Raw genomic sequence first — 22,445 nt, 5'->3', positions numbered from 1 at the left:
ACTGGAGAAACTATGCTAACAATGAACTTGGGTTACAGAGTGCACGAGTGGAAATATTAGAGTATGGGGATAACCATGTGAAAAATTATGTGGGATTTGAGAGTAAAAGCAAGAAGGTAGGCATTGGCCCTCGAGCACATGGAAACTAAACTATAAACCCACTTTTGTAGGGCATCTAGGATGACCAAAGAGTCGAGAGGGTTGAAGGGTAAACACTATTCATCTGACATATCGCAAAGCCCTAAAATGACCACTTACCCATTATCAAGCAAATGGGGTGGGGGAGTAGCTCAGTGGTGATGGAGGGGGGTGGGTGTGTCAGTTCCAGTGACTGGGGAAGGAGCATCTAGCTACCAGAAACCCTACAATCCAATTTTGTCAGGTCCGTTGATGAAACCAGTAGCCTAGACTAGGGACTAAAATTCTGATGGACTGGGAAGCTGGTGGGGCCAATCACACAGGGCAGGCCTGGGAAGTGCTGGTAATGAGGTGGAGAAGAGCCCTCGCTGTCCACTCCCTGGAGCCAGCCCAGAGGCAAGAATGCAGGAACCATCTGGATGTCTATGCAGAGGAATGACTCTTGTCACACCCCAGATTGTCAGGGATCCTCTTCCCTGACATTCCCCTGCCCCTGTCTGGGGGCCTGGAGGGGAGGCTGTGAATGATGGCACAAAGTACCTTTCCTGCCTCTATTCAGACAATCATCTCATTTTTCCTTTCTTCTCCTTAATGTGGTGAATTACATTGCTTAATTGTTCAAATGTCAAACCAACCTTACATTCCTGGGATGCAAACCTCTTGGTCATGACGTATTATCTTTTGACGTAGTATTGGATTTGATTTGCTAAAAATTTTTTGAATCTATGTTCATGAAGGATTTTGGATTGTAATTTTCTTTCTTATAATGACTTTGTCTGGTTTTGGTATCAGAATAATGTTAAAGAATAAATTGGAGAGTGTGTTCTCCTCTTCAATTTTCTGGAAGAGTTTATTTAAAATTAGTGGGATATTTTTTTTCTTAAATATGTAATAGAATTCACTAGTGATGACATCTGACCATAGAGTTTTCTTTGGGGGAAGGATTTAAAGTAAAAAGTCAGTTTATTTATTTTTATTTTTTAAAGATTTATTTATTTATTTGAAAGAGAGAGAACACAAGTGGGGGGACGGGCAGAGAATCCTCAAGCAGACCCCTGCTGAGTTCAAAGCCTGATGCGGGGCTCAATCCCATGACCCATGAGATCATGACCTGAGCTGAAACCAAGACTTGGGCACTCAACCAACTGAGCCACCACGGTGCCCCAAAAGTCCATTTCTTTAATTTAGGGCTATCCAGGTTATCCATTTTTTTTTTTTTTTTTTTTTTTTTGTGAATGAACTTTTGCAATTTGTGTCTTTAAAGGAATTGGTCCATTTCATTTATGTTCTCAAATTTACATGTGTAAATTTGTTCATAGTATTTCCTTGTTGTCCTTTTAACGTCTGTTGAAACTGTAATTATGTTGCTTCCTTCTTCTCAATAGTAGTAAATTGTGTACTCTCTTTTTTCTTAATCTGATGAGAGATTCATCAATTTTGTTGACTTTCTAAAAAACAAACGGTTGGCTTCATTGGTTTCCTCTTTGATTTTGAGGTTTAATTTGGCCTACTTTTTTTAAGGTAAAAACTCAGGTCTTTGATTTGAAAGCTTTCTAGTATGTTCCCTCTCAGCACTACTTTTCCAACACCCTACAATATTTGTTTGATGTGCTGTGTCTTCATTTTCATTTAGTTCAAAATACTTTTTAATATTATGTTTGTTTTCTTCCTTGATCCATGGGTTACTTAGAAGTATAGTAGTTTCCAAATATTTGGACTTTTTTCAGGCATTTCTCTCATATTGTTTTCTGATTTAGTTCCATTGTAGTCAGAGAAAATATTTTGAATGAGTTGAATGATTTTAAATTTATCGAGGCTTGTTTTACATCTCAGTATAGTGTCCCTGTACATTTGAAAAGAATACTTTTTTTGTGGGGGGAGTGCTCTATAAATATACAAGTGATTTTGGTTTATAGTGTTTATTGTGTTTTTCAAGTCTTCTGTGTCCTTACAGATTTTCTACTTAGTCTATGAATATTAAGAGAGTATGTTGAAATCTCTAACTATAATTGTAACTGCCAGTTCCTCCTTTCAGGTCTATCAGGTTTTTTTCCTTGATAAATCTTGATCCTCTGCTACTTGGTCCAAAAACATTTTATGTCCTTTGGTGAAATGACTCTTTCATCATTATGAAATGATCCTCTTGATCCTTGCTAAGATTTGCTCTGAACTCTATTCGGTCTCATGTTAGCATAACCACTCTTGGTTTATTTTGATAGTTACTTTGGTATATCTTTTTTGTTCCTTTATTTTTTTTTAATCTATTGTGTCTTTATATTTAAAGCGTATGCTTGTAGGCAGCATATAGTTGGATGATGTTTTATTATCCACTTTCTGCCTTTAGATTCGACCACTTGCACCTTATGCCATTAGTGACATGCTTCCACTTCACTCTTTGGTTTCTGTTTGTTCCTTCTGTTATTCGTGAACTTTTCCCTATTTTATTGACTTCCTTTGGATTAACTGAATTTTTTATGAATCCATTTTTTCTTCTTTGAGGACTTATTATGTGTAACTCTTGTTTTGTATTTAGTGGTTGTTTCAGAGGTAACAGTAAACACTTTTAATTATTACAATTTACGGGCATCCCTGGGTGGCTCAGCGGTTTAGCTCCTGCCTTCAGCCCAGGGTGTGATCCTGGAGCCCCAGGATCGAGTCCCACATCGGGCTCCCTGCATGGAGCCTGCTTCTCCCTCTGCATCTCTGTCTCTGCCTCTCTCTCTCTCTCTCTCTCTGTCTCTCATGAATAAATAAATAAAATCTCTTAAAAATAATTACTCTTAATTAATCTCTTAAAAATAATAAAATAATAAAATCTCTTAATTAATCTCTTAAAAATAATAAAATAATAAAATCTCTTAAAAATTATTACAATTTACCTTCTAATAATATTATAGCCATATGTATACATATATGCATACATATATATAGACACACACTGTGTATAAATATAAAAGCATTTCATTCTGTCTACACGTCTTACTGTTAACCAAAGACTGAGCTGTTTTTCCACGTAGTTCTCTCCTCTCTGGAACTCTGCCCTACAACTTCCAGCCACCTCAGACGCCAGAACTCAAGTCTCTGCCCCCCAGTTCAGAGAGACCACTGTGTTTTGCTTGAGAACTCCCTACCCCTCTGCTATCCCCTCTGTTCTCCAAGCAGAACGCCGAAGGACTCATTACACTGGTTTACCTCTTCTTCGGAATCACAGTCCTGATCTTTCTGTATATCTTTCCAATATCTTGAAACTGTTGTTTCACATATTTTGTCCAGCTTTTCTCATTGTTTAAGCTAGTTCCATGATATATTTTTAATACTCTGTTGGATTCCTTTATCTAATATTTATGGTGGAGTTTTGCACTCGTTTTTATAACTGAACATGACTCTGTATAAATAAAGAGGCATTTTTCACTTCTGAATATAAATGCCTACGTATGTGTATATAAATATAGGTTTCCCCCACTATCCAACAGTAGAGCATGACTATGAAACCTTTCATATGCCAAAATGGCATAAAGCAAAGAAGCAATTACCATTAATTTATATGGAAAATTTTTTGAGGATTTTCAGACCTCAAAAATAACCTCTCTTAGGCTTTTCTGATAGCTTAGCACACATCTTGCTAACAAATGCACAAAAATAAATCGAGATAAAGCACAGATGCTCACAGACACAGTTCAAAGCTATGGTGACTTGATGTTGAGATGCTAAGTGTAGTTTCAAGGAAGAAGCTTGGTGGGGCTACCCTCGCTGCTCCTGGGGTGCGTGCTGCTGCAAAACCAACACTGAATGCTATTTTTTTCTTTCTTTTTCTTTTTTTTTTTTTTTTTGTAAAAGTGACAATCTTTGGATTTTTTTTCCATTAGCGAAACAGATACTAATGTAGATCTTTCATAAAAGCAAAGCGATGTAATGTGAACTTTCAAAAAGCAGAGGATAGCTATATATACATATGTGTGTTCTTCTTGTTCAGTTTTGGATTCAAAGTTCTAAGAGTCTCTTAAAATGTTAAAATGATCTGAGAAGTTTTTGCTGTTTTTCTATTTTTTTGAAGAAAATTAAGGAGTGTCTCAACTTTTTTTTTTTCATTGTAGCCTCCCATTCCTCGTGGAGCTTTAGATTTTTTTTTTCTAATACCCCACCATGAAATTTTAATACCTCAGACACCCTGTACATCTGTTTATGTACTGTGACTCTAAAGGACCACAAACTCTTTTGATATCTAAGATGTTTTTGTCCCTCAACAAAAACCAATGAATTTTTATCCCATTGAGAATACCTGAGATAGGCAATTAATCTGTCTCTTAAAAGTTTGCAAAGGTTTCTGGCTTTTTGGAAGAGGAAAGCTTTGACTACCATTTCTCTTCTTTAATGCTCACTGGCCTATTTGATATGTATATTTCTCCAGTTGGCCATTTTATTTATTTTATTTTTTGAAGATTTTATTCATTTACTCATGAGAGACAGAGAGAGAGAGAGGCAGAGACACAGGCAGAGGGAGAAGCAGGCTCCCCACAATGAGTGCAATGCGGGACTCAATCCTGGGACCCGCAGATCACGCCCAGCCAAAGGCAGATGGTCAACCACTGAGCCACCCAGGTGTCCCTGGCCATTTTATTTTTATCTCAGAAATATGGAGGTGCTGTTTGGCTGGGATGCACCAGTGTGGCATCCTGGCAGCACTTCTCTGATTGATAGGTATCCATTGTGATGAGTCAGTGATATCCCAAGATATTCTTGTAGATTAGTTTATACACCATCGTGTAGAACAAAATCTATTTCATTTACAGTTTCAAATATGCTACCCTATGGTCGTTCATAACATTTTATTATTTTAGAACTTCTTATGCATCTGCAGTTATTTCCTTTCTATCATTTTCCATTTTGTTTCTTTATATGATCTCTCTTTTGTTTTTGGCCAGTCTTTCCAGAAGACTTTCCTGCTTATCTTAAAAAAATAAATAAATAAAATAAAAATAAAAAAAAAAGCTTTTAATTTTGCTGATCTCCGTTGTTTGTTGTTATTATTATATAGTGCATTTTTTGTTGTTTTTCTTGTTTTCTGTTTTTCTTGTTGTTTACTTTGATTTCTGCCCTTCATATTTCCTTCTTTCTGATTCATTTACTTTTACTCTAATTTTCTTTTAACTTCTTCTTGAATTAAACCCTTAGCTCGCTAGTTTTCAATCTTTCTTGATTCCTGATAAATTTATTTCAATTTATAAATTTCCCTCCAAATCCTGTTTTAGCTATTGTTCGTAAAATTTAACTTAAAATACTTTCAGTTTATTCTGTTTTCTGTAATATACTCACGAGTTCCTTTTTATTCTAAAGATTATTTAGTTATACCCTCTTTCATATCCAGACTTTGGGGATTTTTAAAAATTATTAGTAAGAACCGTGAAGAATCTTGGAATTTACCCTACTTGTAAGCTAACAAGACAGCCAGCCACAGTTTCAAAAATTCTGGCAGAAGACATGAGCCTCCTAGATCAAAACAAAGGACTTAATCACTTCATTTTCTCATTGACTCACCTTGCCTTCCAAGTCCCATGAGGGTGATGCATATGTGGGTCCAGGAGGATGCTACACCTGCACAGTTGAGGGGCCCTGAGATGAGGAAACTCTGATCCTTTATAAGGAGGTATAAGCCAACCCACCCATTCTGTGCCCCAGAAGGAGACATCGTCTTCATTTTCCTGGACAGCAAAGAAACTTGCCCTGTACCAAAGAGGGAGATACTAATCTTTATTTTCCAAGGCCATTTCCTTATATGAATACCCTTGAAAATAAAATCCAGAACAAAAGCTGACAATGTCTCTACTTGGAAGACGTACAGAACCATATGAGGCCCATGGGGAATCATTGTCCAAAAATTATTCTTTTGTAATTTATATCTAACATAATTGTGTTGTGGTCAGAGAACACAGTCTGTGTGATACCGATCTCTAGGACTCTCCGTGGAGAAGACTGGGAAAGGTCTCTAAGAATGAGAATACCACACATGACAGACCCTGCAGACTAGTACCATTTCCATTCCTTCACCAGGTATTGCCTCCACTCAGAGAATGTCCCTTAAATTCTTGGGAAAAAGCAAGTTATCTTAGGTTGCAATCCACTGTTTTTGAGGGGATGGAGAGAAAGAGAATAAAGAGGTAAATCCTTAACGCAGCTAGTCCTGTATTCTGACCAGATTCTCAACCTAGTAGGGTCCAGAAGCTGCCCCGGCGTTCTCCCCACGTCCCCAACACTTCCATTTGACCTACACACACACACCTGACGTCTGGGCTGCTTTTGAGAATTCCCATTCCACAGAAGTGATAGGGCCAGAAAAGCTCCTGCCCAAGCAGTATAGGGGAACAGCAAAATCCACCCTCCATACCTGTCCCTACTCCCCGCAATGTCCCCATCTCATACTGCCACGAGCCTCTGCACCAGCTTGCAACTGTCTTTGGTCTCCTCAAGGCCTTCTCAAAGTTTTTGTTAGTTCCACAGACTCTGCACTTCTCTCCTCCTCTCCCAGTTTCTCAACCCTGGCTGCGTATTAGTTGGACCTGGAGAGTATTTATTAAAAGCTGGTGCCCAGATTCGTTTCTGGAGATTCTGATACAATTGCTCCAAGGAGGACCCCTGATTATCAATAGTTTTTAAAGCTCCCTGGGTAATTCTAACATGTAACAAATGTTTTTAATCACTGTCTCTAATTTCCTCTGGGATGATTCGGGAAGGGGAAGAGGTAGGGAAAGGACCTCACAGCCTGGGTTTTTTAAATTTTCCTGTCAGGAACTGGGAAATTGCATTTTGTGTAATGCTCAAATTATTGAGCTCACCTACCTGATAAAGAACTATTGAAAAGACGAATTAGCTTAAAAATTTAAGCTATAGTTGATTAAATTCTCGTAAATCATTTAAAATGCAATTACATTCTTGCTATGGCTGACTCTTGAACACTTCGAACATCACAAAAGTTCCACAAATGCAGTGACTACAAAGCTTATTATTATACTTACACTTGAATGTATTCTAAATCCTCAGAACAATGGACTTATTCATTTCTTTGATAATTTATGTGCTTGTTTTATACCTTCCTAGGGGATATTAGTATACTTACTTTAATATCTTCCTAGAGTTTCAGTAATATATTTTTATTTCTTCCCAGGGGTGGAGTAATATTACTAGACCTGAAAGAAAAAGTATACTTGCTCAGCTCAGCCAAGGCTGTAGGATCTGGGTTATTGGCTGATCCAGTTTGGGTCTAGGCACAGGATTCATCACCAGGCTGCGTTAACTTCCGGTGTAACCACAAAAATGATTTTTAAAGTCACACCTCTACTTGGATTTTATTTATTTATTTATTTTTTTACGACCTAGTGTCTTTCAGGAAATGATGTACTTTTAAGTCTCACTTTGCCAGATTTATAAAACCCAAGGTCCTATCAGTATGATATATTGACTTGGTTTGTTATCTTTTAAAAAACGTCCTGTATTCCTTATTGGTGTTTTATTAAAATGCGTAGGGCCATCCAGTTGTTTCATTTCCTATGAGATAAGGCATTGGGCATTGGGTCTGGGTAGTATATTCTTCTTTTTTGGAACATTTGACTAGTTCATCTTTTTGGAAGACCATGTTTAAACTTCCTCCTACTTGGTAATTTTGTGTGCTCACTGATGCTGATTGTTAGATATTCTTTCCACTTAAATTATTATATGTTAATCCTAGTGCCAACCAAACCAGTTCTCTCTCTTCTTGATAGTTCTTGTTTTTTCCTAGATTATTGGTTTACTTAGTCCCATAACTATATTTTTTCTCAAAAAATGCATAAATATTTGTATATTTTTATAAAAAATAGTGATTTGGGGGGAAATAAGATATCCACATATAAACAAGAGCCATTTGTTAAAATTCATTAATAAGAAGCAAATCCATAATTGGTTATCCATTTTTTTGCATTACAGCTATATTTTTGGACCCATTGTGTTAATGTTCCTCTTTTGAGAATAATTATGAGTCCATGTTCTTTCATAGACTCAATTTGCTCCAGGCAACCATGATGACAATACTATTTTGTGCTCAAGTTGTTACAGCTTGGTCAATGGAAGCTCTTAAATTTGGGGCCTTTGACTTTTTGATATTGCCCCTAACATTTTTTAGAATAAGATTCTTCCTTTCTGCTGACAACAGGATATTCCAAGCTCATTCAGATACCCCCCCTTTCAAACACAAGCAGCTAGCTATCTTTTACTTAGATTAAAATAGATTAATAGTAGATTAAAACAGTGGCCTTGGGAGGATGCATGTAAAAGATGAGCAAAAGTTCTACTGCTGTTGTTCAGCCATTTGCACTAGAAAATGTGACTTTAAAAAATAACCATGGTTTCCAATGCTTTTTAAATTTAAAGATGTACTGCTGTACCCTACTCTTCTTATAGCGATGGTATCTCCTGATATGAAGACTTTCTTCAGTAACAACAGCCAGTTCATTAGGTGGATGTACAGCCCAAGCACTGTCCCTACCTTGACAAATTTACAGTCTAGCAGGAGACAAATCGGATGTAACATGCTTCTACTCTCTTTGCCATAGGGCTTAAGACATTACTTGTCAGACTATTTCCTTTCCCTCGGCACATAATACTCCTGAGGATAACTTCATAGAGATTAAGGTCAATACAGAGATTTTTAAAAATGGCCAAAGAGGTCTGGGAAGACTGAGGTAGAAAGGCAGTGGCTAGAAACATCCAGAAACAAGCAAGAAAGACACAAAGATTAATGGAATGAGAGGGAGGGAGATGTGTCTTGGTGATGAGAAGTGTGCGAAGAGAGAGAACACTGAGAGGGTGGAGCAGGGAAAATGTGAGGAGAGTACAGAAACACGTGGGACAAAAATAAAGGGAGAAAAATGGAGGCAGAGATGATAGATCTGAAGTAAGTGATTGATTTTGAGAAAGGATTTACAGCAAGATATGAGAAGCAGGGAGAGATGTGGAGACAGTAAGGGAAAAAAAATAGGAGGAGACAGAAAGATAGAGAAACTTGCTCATACAGTTTCTTTCCAATATTGTAAATATAAGCCACAGATTCACTTACAGAAAAAACCAGCAGAATTTGAGTGGTTTTAGTTGAAATCACATGAAGAACTAAACTCTAGGGATTAATGTCATATTTTCCTTCTCAGTTTTGCTTGATTCCTTTGGGCATTGGTCCTTGATCTAATGTTTACTATAGCATCTTCATGTCCATCTTTTGGCCATCTTAGAGTAATAGGCTTCATAAGTTCAGCTACTGGATGTCACTTCCCATTATCTGTGGTGTTGAAGATCTCTGCAGTCGTACATTAAGTGCTAGGATTAGCTGGAAGTCAGTGGTCTCATTTGCCCCACACATGGCTATCAGGCCTATCCTGTCACCATTTCCATTGTTGCCAGCAGTCCGCTCCACAGGTTGGAAGCCAGAGTGCTACTGTTCTTACAAATACACAAAGCCTTCAGTCTCTGCATCACAATCTTACAAGATGCTCTGACACTGGCCACCAGTTTCTTCCCATAGCTCAGTTTTCTAGTCAGATGGACTGCATGATCACTGTGGCAAGGAAACTTGTTGGAAGAATGATCACCCAGTCCTGCTATCCCCAAGTCAGCTTGAGGAGAAAGGCAGAGGCCTCAGACATTTGAAAATACATAAATAAAGTTGGCATTTTCAAAGCTGATTACAAAAACTTTCCATGGATTCTTCTTATTTTCTTGTTGTAAACTATTTCTTCTTGTTAATGTGGGTGGGCTTCTATCACCTGGGGATTGACTTTCTCATGGTGATGGGGCTAAAGTGGACTTCTTTCTAGACTTCAAGAATAGGCCAGAGGACTCATGGCTCCAATGTCACCATCTACCAAAGCATTAGTCTCAAAATTTGGTATGAACAAGAGTAGTCTTGGAGCCTGTTAAAAATGCTGGGATCCACCTGCAGGGATTTGGTCCAAATAAAGGGGATGGGGGTAGGCATCTGATTGTAAGATTCCCACATGCGATTCTGATATGGGCAACCTCAGGCAGTTCTTTGGGAAATGTTCCCCTGAGTCATGTCAGTAGGTCTTTTTTCTTTTTTTTTTTTTAAGATTTTATTTATTTATTCGTGAGAGACAGAGAGAGAGAAAGAGGGAGAGGCAGAGACACAGGCAGAGGGAGAAGCAGACTCCATGCAGGGAGCCTGACATGGGACTCGATTCCGGGTCTCCAGGATCAGGTCTGGGCTGACAGCGAAGCTAAACCACTGAGCCACCCCGGCTGCCCCTGTCAGTAGGTTTTTGCTTATGTTTTAGAAGATACTTTGACTGCTTATGTCAGGCACAGATACACCAAGTCTTCAGGTCTTCCTCCTCCATATTACATATCCTGCTGTCACCATATTCAACATCAGATCTCAGCCTAGATACACTGCTAAACTTGACCTCCAAGGTTGGTAATCAAATTAAGAGCTTCGCATATTATTTAGGATAGGTGGTCCACTCTTTTAAGGTAGAATATGTCCCTATATGTCTGCTAGAAAAGCAAAAGTTCAACAGGAGAATTTATGTATTATGAGGGGCTTCCATTCCCAGAAAGCTTTAAAAAATTATGAAATCCATTGTAATGCCCTGTCTTTTAGATTTCATCTTTGATAATGTATTTTCAGCATTTTGTATATGTTCTTTACATGTTGTCCTTTTCTTGTTCTTTATGACATTTTCAACATCCTTAATGATTTCCATCTTTATTGTGGTAGCTGTGGGGTTTCACTTATCACTAGTATTAGAGTTACATATTTTTCCTTTCTACACTCACTCTGCTGTGCACATATGGTGATGCTTACAAGACTGAACAGTTGGCTGCCAAGCAGCCACCATGAGGTAGCTCAGAATGTTCTTTGCTGCTTGGCTTATAAAAGTCTGAACTTTGCATCTGGAAGGTGCACCTGGTGGTGTCAGCACAAAGTGCTTAAAACTGCAGGATGTGAGGATATTAAAAGGCAAAAATGGAGGGTTGTTGCTAAAATTAGGATCCAATTTAAATGAACTAGTTTACTACATGAAGCCCTGGATAAAGCTTTGCTACTCATCTATATCTTTTGCTATATGTGCTAGAGATACAGCAACGAAGACAACATGGTCAGGGAACGCACAGACTGATGGAAGACATAAGCAGGTAAGTGATAAGTAAACTCTATTACAGAAATATAAGGGTGCTGTGTGCATGTTGCTAGGGACAACTTACCCAGAAGAGTATGGTTTAGCCAGATGAAAAAGGTAGAAGGAAATGTTACAAAACATCCAAGACTTTAGAGACAAGATGATGTATGTGGCAAATGATAGTTTTCAAAATGGTGGGAACATGATTTCCCATTCTGTATGCTTTTCTGACGATATGACTTTGATACTCCACCAGTCCAGAGCTGAATCTATGTGATCTCAGATCTGCAAGTCCTGCTATGTGGTTTCTAAAGCAAGGTCAGAAAAGATGATAGAGTTTGAGATGCTTGCTCCTGGAACCCAGCCCACATACTATGAGGAAGCCCAGTCAACCACTTGCAGAGGCCATAAGTGGGTATCTAGGTAACACCCAGTGGATGTCCTGGTCAGTAGCCAGGATCAACCACCAGACACATGAGTGAATAACCTGGAGATTATACCAGATTCCAGCCTTAGCATCCTCCTGGCTCAGGCCCCAGATGCCACCCAACAATGTAAAAGTTCAGCTGTAGAGGAAGCTTCAAGCATGGTTTGAATAGGACTCCGTTTCCATTTCTCTTTAATTTCTGAGCTTTCCTCTCCTGGGTGTGGCTGGTTTCTCTTATGGTATTAATTTGTTGTAAAAGCTCCAGGCTTCACATTTGTACCTCTTGTATTCAGAGCAAAAGAGAGAGAGCTGTCTTACTCCTAACCATTCAAAACAAAACAAATCAACAAAACAAAACAAAAACTGTACTTCTCTCTGATTGGACCTGCCTAAGCCAGTTACTGCTGCTATAGAAATTCCGTATGTTGGTCAGCTTAGGTCTCACTCAGTACACAATGATTGTAGCAAGAGGCACGCAACCGTGTTAACCAGTTTATGCCAAACAAGGCCCATCCTAGAGCAAGGAAGTGAAGTCAATCCCACCAGCCAAAATTCTGCTGGAAAGGAATATTTTAAAAAACACAGCTATGTTTATTTCTCAAACCCTTTTCTCTAGACTACTGGTGGATCCTAGCAGTCTGAAGGAGTGGCCTGCAGATAGTTTGGTAGTTTCAGAGAGGTCAAAACACTTTAAAACTTGTTTTATATATATATATTCACAAATTTGGAACAAAAAATTAATTATTTTCATAGAAGTATAGAAATGTTCTCCTTTTTATATTCTTAAAGATTATCTATGTTCCAATCAGTTGTTTTCTGCTGAGACTGAGTCGATATAATTCCTCTGAGTGAATATAGCTTCTTTTTTTTAATTAAAGATTTTATTTATTTATTCATGGGAGACACACACAGAGAGGGGCAGAGGAACCCGGGATCACACCCTGAGCCAAAGGCAGATGCTCAACTTCTGAATCACCCAAGTGTCCTGTGAATATAGCTTCTTATCATTCACATTCTATTGTCCATATGACTACAAATATTGCTTACTTTAAATCCCTAGCCACAGCACAGTGCCTGGCATATACTCATAAGTACTCTATACCTATTGAATGAGTGAGTTTTCTTAATTTGTATTCATCATTTCTATTATAATGCGTTTAGCCTCAAATCACAAAAATGGCTTATTGAAGTTCAAGAATAATGATGAACATATTAAATTAATGCAAATAACATAAACTTAAATAGTGAGCTGATTTCAGTGCAAATAAAGGATAAGAAAATAAATATGCTGCACATTGTTAGAGCTTGGAGTTGAGGCCACTGGCTGGCCGATGAACTCACAAGTGTAGGTAGTGTGCTACATGAGGGGCAAGTCTTTTCGCTAACACCACAAGGGTCTCTGGCCCAATGAGTGGAGTTTGATAGTAATTCTTGCTACAAGTAGAATTAAAAAAAAAAGAAAAAGAAAATAAATATGCTGGGTAAATGGAATCATGTAAAATGATTTGACATGAATAGATGAGAAATAAAAGTGTGAATATTAGGTGTATACATTAGTAAGTCTATATAAAATTATTGAATTGGTGATGATTTTACCCTTAGCATTCAGTTCATTGTCTATTATGTAAATATAAAATATATTTATATTATATATATATATTGTAAGGTTTATGGAAATCACTCAAAAAATAGAAACAGAGTGTATAACTTCTAAATCCATACAGGGAAAATTTACAGTTAAATAATGCCCAGTAATTCAAAGGGAAGCAATTGAAAAGGAAAAAAATTGCAAAACAGAATAGGTGAAATAAGTAAAAGCAAAAATTGAAGTGATTAAACTCAATTTTATAATTATAGCAATTATAAATGAACAAAATTTACCTTTTAAAATGCTATATTGTTGGATTGGATAGAAATATAAATTACATGCTGTGTAAAAGAAACATACCACCTAAAACATAAAGATATAAAAACATTGAAATTAAAGCATAAAAAATCTCATTCAAATCTTAATGAAAAGCAAGCTAGTTTAGCTACATTAATATTGAACAAAATGGACTTTGAGGCAAAAAAATTTCTAGATATGAAAGAGAATTACCTCATAATTTCAAAAACATCATCTCACCAGTAAGTTTTTATTTTTTTTATTTATTTATTTTTTAATTATTTATTTATTTATGATAGTCACAGAGAGAGAGAGAGAGAGAGGCAGAGACACAGGCAGAGGGAGAAGCAGGCTCCATGCACCGGGAGCCCGATGTGGGATTTGATCCTGGGTCTCCAGGATCGCGCCCTGGGCCAAAGGCAGGCGCCAAACCGCTGCGCCACCCAGGGATCCCTCACCAGTAAGTTTTTAATTTATATGCACCTAAAAGCATGCCCTTAAATGCATACAGCAAAAAATAATAGAACACAAAGAGAAATAGACAAATCCACAATCTTACTGGTAGGTTTTGAATCTTCCAATAATTGATGCACCAAACTCAGGGAAAAAAAGAAAAAGATAGATGGTTTGAATAACATGCTTAAGAATTTTGACCTAAGATGATATATACAGATGTTATAGTCACCTTTCAGAAATAAGATGGAGCTTTAAGCCAAACTTTGGTTCAGATGTTAATACTGGTGACATCACATACATACTAACAGGACATGAAAAGGTGTATTACTCACATAATGGGGCTAAATACTTGGAAACTGATTGAAACAATTCTAAATAATCTCTGAGTCAAAGAATGAATCATATGGAAATTTAGAATATATTTCAAAGGATATGGTTCTTCTTTCAGAAAATAGAGGGGAACACTTTCCTATTGTTCTATGAGGCCAGCTTAATTTTAATACCAAACCTGAAAAAGATGCAACAGAAAAAATATTACAGACCAATATCCTTAATAAACATAGACACAAATACCTTTAAGCAAATACCAGTAAATAAAATCTAATATGTTAAAGAATATCATTCTATTATTCTAGTAATGCAAGGTAGGTTTAACATTAGGAATTGATCAATGTAATCAATGGCATTAATAGAATGAAGGAAAAGAGTCATATGATTATTTTAATGGATGTCGAACAATATTTGATAAAAGTCAATATTTATTCATGCTAAAGTGTTTCAGAAAACTAAGAATTAAGGGGAAATTACCTTAGCATAACAAAGGCTGTCTATGTAAACCCATAGTTAACCTTATAATGGTAAAATATTGAACACTTTTATTGTAAGATTAGGAACAATGACGAACACTCTTAGTCTTCATAGTCTTCACCTATGCAATAAAGAAAGAAAAAGAAATAAAGGGTGTAAAGACGAGAAAGGAAGTTGTAACATTGTGTTTGTAGACTTACTGCTTTTTCATATGGAAAATCCTAAGGAATCCACAAAAGAAACTGCCAGGATTAATAGAACATAGAACATAGATATGAGGTCAATATAGTGTATTCTCATTATTCACTGTAGCTATATTCTATTAAGTAGTTGCGAACAATGAATTAGTGAATGCTGGACATTTTCCTAAAGAAACTAGAGGGTTAGATTCCTGTGAGACTCTTAACACATTTTTATCAATCAATCAATATGTAACCTTGTTTACATATGTTTTTTTTACAGACATCTCTTAAAATATATGTTATTGATTTATTAACATTGAACACATGGCCAACAGATTATAACTCGTGCCTGAACAAAGCTTGTCTAATACATGTATTTTCCCTATAAGGCACATCACAACTTTCTTGTGCTTAGGAACATGAGAAAGCAGTTCAGCCTATCCTGCGCGGGGGTTGGGTGGGGGTGGTGGTGGCACTTTTTAAACAAGTCATCCTCAAAAAACATAATAATGCAACGAAGGTGACACTCCATATACCACAAAAAGGGCACTTCGTTTACATTATGACAACTGAAAAAAGAATGTTGTCTTCCTTGACCTCAGCTGGAAACATGCTCATTTTGAGTGGCTCAAATTTTTCATCATTCTGATCATGTCTGTGAATGAACATGAAAGCACTTTGAGTATTGATTTTGGGTGGAATTACAAATAAATTTTGTAATTCATCAAGGAGATGAATTTGCAAATACAGAAATCTGCAAATAATAAGGATCAACTGTAAATAAATTATATTACTATATATTAGCAAAAAATTAGAAATGAAAATTTAAAATATCTTTAAGATATAAAAAATGAAATGCTTAGAAAGAAATTTCAGAATAAAATTTAAACTGAAACCCACAAAATTTTGCTGAAAAATGATCTAAATAAATGAAGAGATATCTCATATTTATGAATTGGAAGATTCAATATTATTAAGATGTCCACCTCCCCCAATTCATTTATTGATTCAATACAATCTCAATAATAATCCCTAAAGTCATTTTCTTTATAGAAATTGGCAAGTTGATTCTAAAATTTATATGGCGATGCAAAGGGCTAGAGTAGCCAAAAGAATTTTGGAAAGGCCAAAGTTTAAGGAGCTTTGTTACCTTATTTCAAGACTTTATAGAGCTATGGTAATCATGACAGTGTGGTGTTTATGTAAAAAAAGAAAAATGAAAAAGAATATAAGTTTAGAAAGAGACTCACATATATGTAGGTCAACTGATTCTCAAAAACAAATTGCCAAGACAATTCAATGGAAGAAAGTCATTCTTTGCCCCATATTGTGCTGGAACAACTGGGTTCTTGTACGGAAAAGAAAATGAAATTTGACCACTCCTTTACAGCATTCACAAGAGTTAATTCAAGAAGGGTCATATTTCTAAATGTAGTAGCTAAAACTATAAGGCTTCTAGAAAAAAGCAGAGAAGAATATCTTTGCAAATTTGGGGCAGGCAAACTATTTCGAAAGAACATTAAAAAGCACTTGCCAGGGCAGCCCAGGTGGCTCAGCGGTTTAGTGCCGCCTTTAGCCCAGCACCTGATCCTGGAGACCCGGGATCGAGTTTTGCATCGAGCTCCTTGCATGGAGCCTGCTTCTCTCTCTTCTGTGTGTGTGTGTGTGTGTGTGTGTGTGTGTGTGTGTGTGTCTCATGCATAAATAAATAAAATCTTAAAAAAAAAAGCACTTGCCATAAAAAAAAAAGTTGATAGGTCGAACTTTATCATGGTTCAAAACAAAAGTAATATATCTAGAACATATAAATAACTCATATAACTCAATAATAAAAATACAATTCAAATTCTCAAAATGGGTACCAGACTTAAACATTTACTTCATAAAAGAAATATAAATGACTAAAAACACACACAAATGTGAATGTGATCGACATCAGTAAACATAAAATAAAATAAAGATGACCCAGAAACCACACTAGAATAGCTAAAAATAAAAAAAAAATAAGCTTCACAACAACAAATGTTAGCAAATACAAGGAGTTACTGAAACTCTCTGTGCATTGCTAGAGTGAGTATAAAATTATACCATTCTTTTATAAAAATGTATAGATGTTTCTTATAAAGTTGACCTTAAAAATGTTCGGGTACACTGAACAAAAAAAAATGTGCATAAAAATGTCTTTATTCATAATAGCCCTATAGAATCAATAAACTCATTGTGGTATCTTCATACTATGCAAGAGAAAATAATCAATTACAGATACATAAAACAATATGGGCCATTCTCAAAAATACTATGTTGGGTAAAACCAGCCAAACACAAAAAAGTAAATACTGTATGGTTATATTTATAGAAGTTCTTGAGTAGACAAAATTGATCAATAGTGAAATAAATTAGGAAAAACAGTTGTTTGGGGCGAAGGGCAAGGGCTGACTAGGAGAATTTTTCTGAAATGATGAAAATGTTTTGTATCCTAATTGGGATGTTGATTATAGTTTCAAAATTAATCAAATTATACTCTTAAGTGCATTTCACTGTACATAAATTTCATCTTTTGAAAAGGCCCTTGAGCAATCTCTTCTGTACACAGTGCCACCATCAAGGACACACATCCTTCGCATAATATATCAGATGGCAAATGTGAAAATCTAATTGTCATGTGTATGTGGAACAACTGGAACTTGTATTCTCTTCTGTGGGAATGTCAACTGATACAAATCACTTCAGAGAGCAGTTTAACAATATTTAATACAATTGAATGTGTGCATATGACCCAGAAATTCCACTGGTAATTATGTACCACCCCAAACTCAAATGTATATTCAAAGCATATATATTCAAGTACATTCAAGGCAGCATGTAATAATTATAAGCTAGAAATCACTCAATACTCACCAATAGGAAAATGGATATGTAAATCCCTTATTGGCCAAACAACTGAATATATCAAACAGTAATTAAAAAAAAAAAAAGTAGGCTTATGCCTATCAGTTATGTTTCTGAGGAGCTCTACCCAGAAACAGAAAACTGAGTAGGGGAAAAAAGAAGGCACAGAAAAATACACACTGCATGATACCATTTCTATAAAATTTAAAAATATTTAAAACTCCACTCAACTCCCAATGCCTAAGTGCATAAATACAAATGGTGTGAAAGTATGAACGAATAATGAGCTTCAAGAACAGAATAGTGGTTACCTCTAGTTAAGGAATGAGGTACACAGGGGCTCCATCTTTATGTCCAATGTTTTATTTTTTAAATCTGAAGCAAGCATGGAAAAATATTAATATCTGTTGTGCCTGGTGGTGGATACAGGGTATTTACTTGAGATACTACTACTCTACACGCACCTCTGCATTTTGAAATATTTCAAGATAAACAAAGAGAAGTCAACTCCAATTCAAGCTTAGAGAGACTGGTAGAGGGATGGGTAAATAGTTTCATTGTCCCCTGAAGAGAAACTGTAAACTATCCCATTGCCCAAGAAATATAGGAGCTTTGCAGCTTTGAGTATACTTTAGCTCAGTCATATATCCTTACCCTCTTTCCACAAAGGATTCAAGGTAGCTTGCAACAAAAGACACATACAATGAGCCGGAAAACACATAAACATAAGTAGAAAATCAGGATCAAAGATAACAAATATTCCATCGATACTGGTTAACCACAGTTGCTGTGATCAAGTTTCAAGCTTGGCTCTGGGCTTCTTGGCAATAGCACCCATTTCATCTCCAGCTGACCCAGAAAAGCGGGTTACAAAAACTAACCTTTGTTCTTCAAGGTTTAAACTTCATTTTTCCCTGAGCAGTCTCTCTGTGCTCTATTTTGCATTTTGCCTTGCTGACTAGCCTGTTCTTTCATTTGTTCTTTTGTCCTTCTTTCCTGCCTCCCACCCTCTCTCCTTTTCTTCCTTTCTTTTCACTCTTTCATTTATTTTACTCAGATGCCAGATCTTTTAAGACTAACAGCGGCTGGGGTGCCTGGGTGGCTCAGTTGGTTAAGCTCAGGTCATGGTCCCAGGATCCTGGGATGGAGCCCCAACCTGGGCTCCCTGCTCAGAGGGGAGCTTGCTTCTCCCTCTCCCTCTGCCCCTCCCTCTGCTTGTGCTCTCAAATAAACAAATAAAATTAAAAAAAAAAAAAAAAAAGACTAGCAGCTACTATGAATACAGGTCCTATCTATTATTTATTGGTTGAAATACCCTTAGGTGAGATTTTCACCTCTCTGGCTTTAGTTTTCAAATGTTCAAATGGGGGTAACTCCCATTGGGAAATCAAATGAGACAAAGCATGTAAAGAGCTTATAATAATACAAGACAGTAATCAATCTTAGTTGTTGTTATTATTATTAATCAGTGGAGGAGAACGTGAATCCCAGTAGATTCCCTGCCCTGGTCAGGAATAGATCGGGAGCAGGGTAAGGCTTTGCTGTCGCATGTTCCAGGCCTTCAGTGGAGTGAAGCTTAGGAAGGGGGAGGCTGATACCAGCACGTCCTCAGACAGTAGCACAGCTAGGGAGCCTCAGATCCAATGGCAACCTTAGCAACCATCCTCAGAGCTAGTGGCATATTTAACCATTTAACTGCTGAAGCAGAACGTGGGGGACAGTGTCTCCCCAAATGGGGGATACTAGACATTTCTGATTTTGAAGCAACCATAATATTCTGTTTCTGCTTGAGATTCCTTTTGGAAAAAAAAGCAATCCCTCAGCGCATGCCGACCTAGAGAGTCTCAGACTGTGGGGTGTGCATCTCTTCTTTCCTACAGACCCTGGAAAACCTCAAGTAGAGAGGACACCTTGTTCCAGGAAATCACCACTAACAGCATAGGATCCTCAATGGATTCCAGACCCAGTAGACTCAGGTCCCCTTGTCCTTTCATCTGGGGATTATCTATACCTAGGAACTCAAGCAAGCAAAATGGGTTGGGGGGAAAGTTGAGCTTCAGGGGATAGGAATTATATGGGAGGACATAACCGTTGGGAGTTTGGGACCGGGCAAAATAAGGATTGAAGAAGCAGAAATCAATCGACTATAGTGTGGGCAGGCAAGAGAGAGCTCAGGTACAAAGGGATGAGAAACCAAATGACTAGAACTGGGGCATAAAAAGATTTGGTTTCAGGAATAAAACAGAAACCCTATTACTAGGTCTGGGTAGAGCCATCAGTGCCTGTAGGCTTGCTGCCAAGTCATTGAGTGCTGACCCAAGGTTCCTCGAATTCCCAGAATAAGTGGGGAGAGCCAAGAATGCCGTGAATATGCGGGTCAGAGGTCTTTAGCATCAGGGATGGGAGGGCTAGGGGAGAAGAGGCAGCATTCGGGAAGCTGGAGACAAGACTTACTAAACAGCCAGACCATTCACCTGCAGAGCCCCGAGTGGGCAAGTTCTCCACATCATGCCCAAGGCATCACAAGTTTTGTCCTTTTACTTGAAGCCCACGAATAAGACATCTTTGTCTCTCCTCTCAATGGGATCTCACTTCCATATCAAACAAGATAGAAACCCTGAGAAAAATCACCCTTTACCAGCCAGATGAGATGGCTCATCTGTTTTAATTTTGAAAGGCTGAAGGACCATCAAGAAACCGTAATAGTTCAGCCTGTCCAGGCGCACCAATTCTGTGGTTCAACGTGTTTCTAGAAGAATAGCTTCATTCACTGGTGTTCGCTGTGTGCCAGGCATGATGAATGCTTTCAATGCATGCTCTCATTGCTTCTCACAACACCACAGAAGGTAGGTGTGGCAGGTGGCAGGTGTGGTTCACATGGGTCACAAGCTAGTAAACTGGTAGCTTAAGCACCAAGATACATACAAACCCAGGACAGTATGATTTAAAAGGTCGCGTTCTGAAACACTGTTAACCATCTAAGCTTGAGCACTAAGCTCATTAGAACCGCACAGGAAGCTTACCTTCCAAGCATTTCTGTATGACTTTGTTGTCCTGAAACTGCCACTCTCAATGTCGCACCTCCTGGGGGTCCTGCTGCCCTAAGAGCTGCCAGGTAAAATCTGAGCAAACTGGAGGATTCCTATTTATTGACCTGTCACCAGCATGAACGAAGACAAACCCCCGCTTACGTCATATTTACCTGTTTGATCTTCGAACAGAATTGAAAAACTTAGAACCTTTCACCCACAAATCCCTAGTAGTTCTGAGGTACAGGTACACCTGAAAAAAGAACCTTTTCAGAGAAGATTTGCTGATTTATAACTGCATTTCACACTCACTTGGGGGTCCCTTCAGACAAAGCATTTTCTTCCTGCTTCCACTGAACTCATTTCCATATTTTCTGCCCACACTGACCCCGCGAACCCTGTGGATGCATCCCTGGAAGAATGAAACCTCTTCCTATGTATGTGAAAGAAGGGCTCCCACTCAGCTAAAGAGGAACATATAAGAAATATGACACTTCTGAGTGGATGAAGGAGGCAAACACTTTTTTTTTTTTTTACTAATTTATTAATAAGTTTATTCCTCACTCATAAAAAAGAATGTATTTTTGGCTTTGAAATCATGACATGAAATAAAAAGCAAATAACTGGAAATTATCAGGTGCAAGTAGGTAGAAGCAACTCATGCTAAAACATGAGCAAGCACTATGTGCTTTGGGCTACAGCAGGGGCGCCAGACGAAGCAAGAGCTGGAGACGCGGTGCAAGGCCCAGCTAGTTCTCAAGATCGCTTAGTCACCAAGGGTTGTTTGGTCAGCTTCCAGAGGAAGTCAATCCTCCCTTCTCTCTCTCTCTCTCTTTCCTTCCTTCCTTCCTACCCTTTAACTACAGGAATAGTGGGCAGTGGTGCTTTGATGCTAGGCTTTCTAGTTTGTAGGATAGTGTTGTTTCAACATGTTTAACCTACTTGTTTTTAACCTTCAAAAACACAAAACCACTAAAATCAACTGTAACTAAAAGCCATTTCTATTTTTGGTCAGTTATCTGCTGTAGGCAAAGCTTCATGTAGGAACTTTTATTGCGGATTTCTATGACTGCGTCCCTAACAAGCTCAATGAACATCTGCGGCCAAAGCTTCTGCAGAGCCTCATTTTTCATATTGATTTCCGTGGCTTCCTTCACAAGGTCCTCCATATACATCTTGCAGAATTTCTTTTTTTCCTTTATTTCCTGTTAAAAAAAAAGAGAGAAAATTTTGCATCAAATCATAATTAATCAAACAGTCAAAAGAATAATTAGCTGAACCAGAGTAACAGGAAATAATGTGTTCTGAGCCTCACCCTTCAGAGCAGGAGTACTTTCTAGAAACTCTTAACACAGAGCTCCGTTTGAGTAAAGACAGCAACAAGGAGCTCTCTACTTCTCAGTCCACTCCTACCTGTGTTAGCTCTGCTAGAAGGTATGTTTCTTTACTGGAATCACCTGGATCGTAACTACC

The 22,445-nt window shown here is 37.6% G+C and overlaps 1 protein-coding gene and 1 non-coding gene across 10 annotated transcripts in view; one reads left to right on the top strand and one right to left on the bottom strand.

Annotated features, from left to right (window-relative positions):
* Positions 1–13,011: 13,011 nt before the first annotated feature.
* On the top strand, positions 13,012–13,166 carry LOC140623412 (small nucleolar RNA SNORA62/SNORA6 family). The gene has a single exon (XR_012023028.1). It is a non-coding gene; the product is annotated as a small nucleolar RNA SNORA62/SNORA6 family (small nucleolar RNA).
* Positions 13,167–18,445: 5,279 nt separating this feature from the next.
* LRRC49 (leucine rich repeat containing 49) overlaps positions 18,446–22,445 on the bottom strand; it is a 158,711-nt gene continuing 154,711 nt past the window's right edge. For all 9 annotated transcript variants that reach the window (XM_072809446.1, XM_072809449.1, XM_072809444.1 and 6 more), the window contains one exon: positions 18,446–22,177. In XM_072809446.1, the coding sequence (XP_072665547.1) occupies positions 21,974–22,177 (204 nt within the window). In that variant the 3' untranslated portion in view covers positions 18,446–21,973. The remainder of the gene's footprint in view (positions 22,178–22,445) is intronic.

This window comes from Canis lupus, chromosome 32, assembly GCF_048164855.1.
Source record: "Canis lupus baileyi chromosome 32, mCanLup2.hap1, whole genome shotgun sequence".
NCBI lineage: Eukaryota > Metazoa > Chordata > Mammalia > Carnivora > Canidae > Canis > Canis lupus.
Note: the sequence above shows the minus strand (reverse complement) of the source record. Positions and strands in the feature narration are given on the sequence as shown.